At 43.7% G+C, this 9,080-nt stretch overlaps 1 protein-coding gene across 1 annotated transcript in view; it reads right to left on the bottom strand.

Moving 5' to 3' along the window:
- Positions 1-220: 220 nt before the first annotated feature.
- Positions 221-9,080, bottom strand: part of CUNH2orf66 (chromosome unknown C2orf66 homolog) — a 14,009-nt gene continuing 5,149 nt past the window's right edge. Inside the window, exons 3-5 of the mRNA XM_033756266.1 lie at positions 3,082-3,240; positions 1,870-2,074; positions 221-362 (exon numbers count right to left, since the gene is read on the bottom strand). Coding sequence (XP_033612157.1) covers positions 1,889-2,074; positions 3,082-3,204 — 309 coding nt within the window. The 5' untranslated portion in view covers positions 3,205-3,240 and the 3' untranslated portion in view covers positions 221-362; positions 1,870-1,888. The remainder of the gene's footprint in view (positions 363-1,869; positions 2,075-3,081; positions 3,241-9,080) is intronic.

Here is a 9,080-nt window from a genome sequence, read left to right as displayed (position 1 = left end):
GTTATAGAAGGAAAAACATGCTGGGCATTGTGACACATGCCTGTAATCCTAGCACTTGGAAGGCTGAGGCAGGAGGATCACTCTCCATTTGAGACCAGCCTAGAGTCTGGACTACACGGTAAGTTCAAGGCCAGCCTGAACTACATAGTGAGACCTTGCCAAAAAAAAGGACAGCCACTTCACAGAACACACATATATCACATATGTTTCAAAGGCCAAGCTTTTTATATGTAGATCTGGAAATACAGAATGAAATTACTACAAATGCACAACCGTGGAGAGGGAAAATACAGAGGTTTAGGCACAATCACAGTCGAATTTTTCTAATGAGCAACTTCTGTAGCTTTACAGAGGCCAGACACCTGAAAGAACAAGAAAATGTTACAATGAGCAGAAAACAAAGAATGCGGTCAACACAAAGAATCCCAAACCAACATATTTCACAGAAACGTTTGTTTTCACTTTCTCATCAGAGATATTGGAATACGTAGCTCCTAACTGTGAAGTACACTCCAAATCAGGAGCCCTGCTCCCTTCACAAAGTTCAGTACTAGCTGGCGCCTCTCAGCTTCCTGTCCGGAGCTGTCGCTCACCCCTTCCACACTCACACGGATTATTTATTTGGTATTTGCTGTAATATTTTCTAGGAGCTAGAGATGAGTGTCTGCAAATTATAGATGGACAAACTGATGTTTACAAGCAACTTCTCTGCCTCACACGAAATCAGGAACTATAATATGAATAACTATCTGCTGTTGGGCATTGGATCCCCTAGGACCCGTGTATGCAAAACAGTCTGGGGAAAGCTCCATTAGCATTATTTTCTATCTGTTTTTGCAAATAGATTTGTGCATCTATTTTCTATCTATTTGTCCATTACTGGGGGTTAAAACTAAGACTTCTCTACTACTGGGCTACATCCCCGGCCCTTTTTATTTTTTATTTTTGAGACAGAGTCTTACTAAGTTGCCCAGGCTGGCCTTGAATTTATACTCTTCCTGCCTCAGCCTCCCAGATAGCTGGAATTACATATATGCCACGATGCCCAGCTATTTTATCATTTTAGGATAATATTCAAGTTCACTTTCCACATGGAAAATTGCATCTCCTTTTTAGAATAAAAACCATCTTTTAAAAACTCATCACATTTAAGAAAAATAATGATGAAAACCTTTCACAAACACAATGAAGTACCAAAACGGTATGCTTCTCCGCAATTTTCACCCATTCACTTTTGGATGAATAGGGGAAGATGTTAATTATGATTTTGACCCCCTTTGTTATTTGGCCAAACAAAAAAATGAATGCCCTAGAATCATAATGCATCTGCTTGGAATGTACCACACTTGCTGCTTTTTAAATGGTACACAGTTATTTGATTAGAATGCTATCATAATAAGAATAGTGAAATTCAAACTTCAAACACACAACTAATATTTTGTTATTTGTGTTTTGCGTGCCAAGGGTCAAATCCAGGCCTTCAAACATGCTAGGCAAACACTCTACCACTGAGTGGTATGGGCACCTCCAGCCCATAAATAAACTAAAACTTTTTCCTATTAGAAAAATTTCATCTTTACCTATAATTTACCGTTTTTTTTTTTTTTTCTTGGTACCGGGGATTGAATTTAGGATCTTGTGCTTGCGAGGCAGGTGGTGGCACCATTGAGCTAAATCCCTGTCACTGTCATTTCTTTTAAAAACCTGACTCAAATATCTGAACCGAATCCAACTATTAATGGTAATGAGTATGATCAGACCTGAGCGCTTACTTCTAGGAGGAAAGAAAATTGTTTCTCAAAATAAATACTTTCCAAATTTCTAATTTATGGCTGAGTTGTATCCTGGGAATAAAAGGTCAACTTTTACCTGAGCTCAGAAGAAAGAGTTAGCTGCTGAGGTCACTGGGAACGAAGGTTTTCCGTTCTTTGTAGTCTGCAAATGCAGATGTGAAATTCTCTAACTGGTAGGAGAGAGGCTTGGGATTCTCATTTATGGTAAAATTATTGGGAAATTTCTTAAAATCAACATCAATACCTCTGCCCTTAAAATATGCCTGAAGGATCCTGAAAAACTAAAAGAGAAGGAAAAGGTTTAGTGCCATATGGAAGTAAAATATTAAAAATATTGAAAAGTAATCCCTCCCCCCGTTACTTCAAGGTTATTTAGGAGCAATGACTTTGAAAATCCAGAGAGAGAAGTACAAAGTATACGCTTTGGCTATCTCTCCTCCTCTCTGCCTGTTGTTGCCGCCATTTTACCTACAACAAGATCATTCACCATTTTGGTGAAAATAGAGGGAGGTATCAAATATTTAATAGCACCAGGGACAGAGGCTTCATTATAAACATCTCTGTGTGCCGAGATCAAAGTAGAATTGAGCTGCACAGTGGTCAGCATGGTGTCTGTCTGTCTGTCTGCAGGGTGGATCCCAGCCATAGTCGTTTCCTGCAGTAGATCCATCCCCCTCACAGGCTTTTCAAGTTTCCCTTTAGAAATGAGCACACAGAAGCTGTGCAAGGTGCTGTTGGTTGGATTCTTTTAATTCTACATTGTTAATTCACATATTTTCTTTAGAAAAACTACAATTTCAAATACTTGTCTCAGTGTTCATTGTATTTATCATACTTTTTAAAGAGAATTTTTACTGATCTTTTGAATTCTATTTTATAGATAAATGTATGTTGAAAATATACTTTGGAAGCTGATAACCGTGCAGGGTCCCTTTCCATATTTTGCAGTTAAGTTCTGAAAATGTTCATCTGTTTTATCATCAGCTCAATCTATGTTGTGCAAAAAGTAATTGCCTGTCACACTCTTGATTTTTGCATATGTGTTACAAATCAAGGCTATAAAGTCAATGCGTGTATACGATCATTTACAAAAACAAATTTGTTTTTCTTACAGAAACAAATGTGAATTGGCCTGAAAGATAGTAGGACCCCCACCTGCAGACCAGCAAAACTGTGGTCCTGCCCTGCTGATGCCCTTCCCAACCCTGGGGATCGCCTCAGAGCAGTGGGTGCAGAACTCCAGGTAGGGCCTCTCCCTCTAAAGCCGGCACTCCAGGTGTGTCCTTACCAGATCATGGTTCTGGGGGTTGCTGAGTGGCTTCCACGAGTCACTCTTTCTCAGCGTGGCTCCATGCACCTGCCCAGGGAGCAGCAGGGCCATACACAGCAGCAGGAAGGGCACCCGAGACATAGTGTGTCACACGTGGGTGACAGCAGGGATCAGGCTCTGTTGAGGACAGAGAGAAAGGGCAGACTCTATAAAGAAGACAAGAAAGGAGGACTGGTTCACCTAAATTTTGCAGTCATCTTTTTCCAGACTCACTTGCAAATGAGCCCCTCCCATTCCAGCTGGTTAACGTGACAAAGTTCCTGATGGCCAAATGTCTGGAACATCTGAATATGACCTTCTCATCTTTGAAAGAATGCATACTTAATTGTCCCCTGTAAGGTCGGGCCTGACTGAGATCACTAGGGCAGGCAAAATCAAAGCAATATGTGATAAGTTTATTGCCCTCTGGGTGCAGACAGGCCAAGGGCAAGAAGTCCATCGGCACTGAGAAAAGGGTGTGCACAATTGTTATAGGGCAGTTTAGGTAGGGGAGGGGTACTGGTCAAGGGGGTGGAAATATTTAGAATCCAAGGGGTGATGGGCCTGGGGCTGGCTGATGAACAGGGCAGTGGTGGGAGCAGCAGAGTGGCTTCTTGTTATCTCTGTGCTTCTGATGATGTGGGCAGTGGGTCTGCTTAAGGGAGGGTTTCCTTTTGGTTGGGCAGGGATCTGACTTGGGAGACTCGTCATCCCTGCCTGTTGTGTTATAAAGAAGAAGAGAGCAGGGGGTGGTGACGCACGCCTATAATACCAGCACTCAGGAGGCTGAGGCAGGAGGATCAGTGTGAGTTCAAGACCAGCCTGGGCTACATAGTGAGTTCCAGGGCAATCTGAACTACAGAGTGAGATCCTGTCTCAAAAACAAAAAGAAGAAGGAGAAGGAGGAGAAGAAGAAAGGAAGAAGAAAAAAAGAAGGAGGAAGAAAGGAAGAGGAAGAAGGGTACGGGTAGGGGGAATAGATTCTCCTGACTTCTTCCAGTGTGACTGGGGACAGCATAGGCATCCTGTGGGGACAGAAATAAGAGGAGAAAGTGGGGGAGAGTGGTTCAGTCTGGGAGAGAGGCAGCAGAGCTATGAGGAGCATGGCGACCTTGTCAGCTGGAGGCTCGCATTGGGCAGTGACTGTATTGGGCAGTCAGGTGGAGTTGTCTGGATGTGACTGGTTCCTGGTTAAAATCTGTCAAGAATTTTATTATGCAGGGTCCAATCAATGATAGTAGAAAGATCAGGACTAGGGGCTCTAAAATGGTTAAGAGCCAGGACATCCAGGCTGCTTGGAAAAGACCTTTTTAACCATTGATAGGTCCACCTTTTGCCCGTTTGTGAGCCTGGCAGCTTGCTAAGCCAGCAGCAAATATAAGGGCCAGGGGTATGTGGGTGAGTAGGAAGGGAAAATGGCAACACATAAGGGTGTTAGGTGTAGCTAGACAGGATCAGGGGAAGGGTGTAAAGGTGGGTTTTGTCTGGGGAGAAGTCACAGAGGGTTTCCTGGAATAAGAGGTCCTTCATTCAGAGGAGGAACCAAACCAGGGAATCAATCTGAAGGTGGGGGGAAGGAGGTGTGCTGCTCAGGGCAGAAGGGATTTCAACAAATAGGCCTGAGGGTAGTGAGTAGAAAGCAATGAGCCCAAAGCAGAGGGTCTTTTGTTTTGTCTGTGACAGGGAAAGTAGCCTGGTGTTTTGTTGAGGAGTTGGAGTGGGCCTTTTATTTTATATTGGGGGTGATATGTAAGGGGTCCAGACCTGGGGAGGAGCCAGAATGGCTGTATTGCTGGCTGCAGACTTGGAAATGCAGAGCCAGCAGTCTTCGGCTCAGGACGGACTGTGCACATTCAACAGGAAATGAGTTAACTACAAGGTTTTGTACAGGTAATTGGGAACAGCAGGGGGAGTGGCTGGGGCGCTGCCGCAGGACTTGGAGAGAAGAGGAACGGCTAACTGGTCATAGGGCATGGGGAGGAGAAGGGAGAGGTTTGTTTGCAAGAGTGTGAGAAGTGGTCCCATTTCTGAGGTGAAAGACAACTGAGTCAGAACTTTAAACAGAGGCTCTGCGATCAATTTTCAAAGGCCGGGAGTGGTGGCACAAGCCTGTCTGAGGCAGGAGCATCACTGTGAGTTTGAGACTGGCCTGGACTACATAGTGAGTTCCAGGTCAGTCTCAACTACATAGTGAGCCCTGTCTCAAAACAAAAAACAAAACAAAACAAAAAAAGTCAAATGGGAGGAGGGTAAGAAGGAAGGAAAACAATTTGGTTTGTTCTGGGGAGAGTGACACAGACTGCCCTGAAAACAGACATGTTTTATCCAGTTAGGACAGGGCTGAAGGGCGGAGAGATGAAGGAGGGCCAATGTGATCGTTAATTTGTACGGTGGCCAGGATAAAATATAAAAGAAAATGAGACGTTTGGGCTTCAGGTCGGGAGTGAGATGAAGAGGTTTGAGATTTTAAGAACACAAGCCAGGGGAGAAGAAGGGGGAATACAGAAAGGGAGGTTGTGCAGAGCGAAGTCTGGTGTGGGAAATGGGGAATTTGGGGAAAAAGAAAGAACATCTTCAGTCAGTTTCCCTGAGGCTGAGAGAGTGGGTGGGTGGCCAAGTCAGGCACCCCCGAGATCGGGCAGCTGTCAGAGTGTGACCAGGACTGGGTTTTGAGAACACTTCGTGCCTAAGCTGGGTCAGACAAAGCACTCTGGGTGAGAGGGGTGACAAGAGAAGGGTGAACAGGCAGACCTGTCCAGAGCAAGAGGGAGTGAGACCCCAGGATATGCGTATTCTGTTTGGCGAGGTGAAGAGGATGAGTAAAAGAATCACTTACCCAACCTGAAGGGAAGGGAAGGTCTGGGCTATCAGCAAGCCACAGAGGAAGAGGCCAGAGGTCGGATGTCAGGGGTGGCCTCGAAGTGCTCGGTGGGGTTCAGGGGAGGGAGCTCAGGCACTCCTGGGAGAGGAGCTCAGACCTCCCTGTATGGGCCACCAAATGTAAGGTCAGACTGAGGAGGCACGATTGAGGCCACTGAGGCAGGCAAAGTCTAAGCAACAGGTGATGAATTTATTGTTGTCTGTGTGCAGACTGGCCAAGGGCTAAAAGGACATTGGCACCGAGAGAAGGATGTGCAGGGCTGTTATAGGAGAGTTTAGGTAGGGGAGGGGCACTGTCTGAAAGGGTGGAAACTTGCAGAGTCCTGTAAGTAATGGGCCTGGGGCTGGCTGATAAACAGGGCAGTGGGAGGAGCAGCAGGGAGGCCACTGGCTTTCTGTTATCTCTGTGCTCCTGTGGATGTGGGTAGTGGGTCTGCTTGGGCGAGGGTTTCCTTCTGATTGAGCAGGGATCTGGCTTGGAGGACTTGTCATCCCCTAAGGAAAGTGGAAATTTCAAAACAAAACTGAATTTCAAAATGTTAAGTTACTTATGTTTTAACATTGCAGTCTTTAAAAAAAGAATGAGCACCCGGAAGGCAGCCTGGGCCCTGATCCACCGCGGGAAGGAGAACCACGCCTGTTCCCGACCCAGCCACCATCGCTCAAGCGCAGGGAGGGTAGCTGCGCGGTCACCCCTGAACCCCCATAAGCCCCCCCCCCGCACTCTCAGACCTCCTGACTGTGCCAGTCTTTGGACCCACTCTGCAGAGGCAGAGGTGGTCATCAAGGGTATTTTTCTGAGTTCCCAACTTTGAACCTCTTTAAAGAAAGGGTGTGGGAAACCTGTAGTACAATGGTGTGGAGTTCAACCATTCAGAAGGTTTGGGAACTCAATCTGGGCCTTGCAGCCCGAGGTCAGTCTGCACGTCATGGGGTTCAGCCATCAGCTAACTGAGATCAGGGGTCTTGCATCCTCGCTCTGTCTGAGCCATTAAATGGTAAATACACTATATTGAGATTTTGTTCACTGCAGACATGTTCTGGACTGCTTCTTTATTTCAATTTAATTCAAATGGTTTAAGGCTGATAGACTAGTGACTACCACAGGTGGTCAGTTTCCAAGTTGGGCTTGATCTTAATGTGTTGCTGATTGTATCAGTTGGGATAAAGGATTGTAGTTGATTTGATGAGCTGTTTCCTCTGATGTTATGAAGGTGAAAATGTCTGTGGGTCATAGAGACCCAGAAGCTAGGGCACAATTATATGAAGAAGATTTGGGTGATAACCCAGAGATTAAACCAAGGACAGTCTGACAACAAAAATAAAAATGAGAAAGCATTTAAGCAAGACACAAAGACAGACTTCCAGTTCACCAATGGCAAACAGTAGGGCAAATGAGGATGAAAAGGCTGATAGTGAACCACCAGGACACCCTGAACTCAAAGCACAGGAAGTAACAAAACAGATCAATCAAGCTCTAGAAAAATTCACAACAGAAGTAATTTCCCAGATAACCATAGAGATAGTGAGCAAAATGGAAGTCATGATTCGAGACTCTAGAGCAGAAACTGACAAAAAAATAGATGAGCTCAGGACCATGATAGAAGCCATGAAGGCCCAGCATAAGAAAGAAATGGAAACAATAAACGCCCAACACAGGAAAGAAATGGAATCCATAAAACAGATTCAAACAGATATCCAGGAGATTAAACACTCCATTGAAAGTGTACGCAACAGAATGAAAGAATGCGAAAATAGACTCTCAGATATAGAAGATAAGATTGCAGTCAGTGACTGTGAAAAGAGAGGTCTCTTAAAAACAGTAAGGGATCATGAGAAATCGATCCAACAACTCCTAGATGATGCAAAGAAGAATAACATAAGACTGACAGGAATCCATGAAGTAGCAGGAGAAAATACAAATGACTTTAAAAAGCTGTTCACAGAATTAATGACAGAAAACTTCCCAAACAGAGGGGAAGAATTTGACATTCAGATAACTGAGGCATATAGGACCCCAACTAGCTACAATCAAAAAAAATCTACGCCCACACATATAATAATCAAGATCCCAGAAACCCAACAGAAGAACAAAATACTACAAGCAGTAAGAGAAAAGAAACAAATCACATGCAAAAGAAAGCCCATCAGAATCACAGCAGACTTTTCAACACAAACCATTAGGGCAAGGAGAGCCTGGAATGAGATATTTCAAGTACTAAAAGAGAACAACCTCCAACCTAGACTGATGTATCCTGCAAAACTCTCTTTCAAAATGGATAGGGAAATAAGACACTTCCACGACAAAGAACACCCGAGAAACTACATGAATACCAAAACAGCACTACAAGCAATTCTAAACAAGATGCTAGAAAAAGACAATGAAGGCAACCACACCATGAGGCCCAACAGAGCAAATCAAATAGGCAAGGCAAGAAACTAAAAGGAGAAGGTGAAAAAGTAAAAAGAGTCAACAAAAGGCCAATAACATGTCAATAAGAAGTCAGTATATATCAGTTATAACCATCCATGTCAATGGCCTCAACTCACCAATCAAGAGAAATAGACTGGCAAAATGGAATAAGAAGGAAAATCCAACAATATGTTGTATACAAGAAACACACCTAGTGCAAAAAGAAGCCCATAGACTGAAAGTGAAAGGATAGAAAACAATTCTCCACGTGACAGGAGCCCAGAAAAAGACAGGGGTAACAATCTTATTTGCAGACAAAGCAAATTTCTAACCAAAACTGATTCTAGTATTATGATGTAGGATGGTACTGTATCATACCTCTGTGAATGTAAAATATCTTGTACCTGCTGTATGATACATAGTAGTGACCATGCTTTATCAGAGCTATATTTAATGATATTACTCTAGAATGTTCTCTTTCCAGATGATGATTAAGATGCTAATTAAAAAAATGGTGCCAGGTACCACAACAGCAGCAGAACTTTGTTTTCTGGATATTATTCTTTTCTTTGTTTTGTTTTTTTTAATGGAATGTGCTGAATGTCTATAATTTTGTTCAGATGACTGCAGAACCTGGAAAAACTATTGCTGCTATTGATGCATAACATACTGCTATTATTGGTCT

Source organism: Fukomys damarensis, unplaced genomic scaffold, assembly GCF_012274545.1.
Source record: "Fukomys damarensis isolate Sample0158 unplaced genomic scaffold, DMR_v1.0_HiC HiC_scaffold_26, whole genome shotgun sequence".
Lineage (NCBI taxonomy): Eukaryota > Metazoa > Chordata > Mammalia > Rodentia > Bathyergidae > Fukomys > Fukomys damarensis.
Note: the sequence above shows the minus strand (reverse complement) of the source record. Positions and strands in the feature narration are given on the sequence as shown.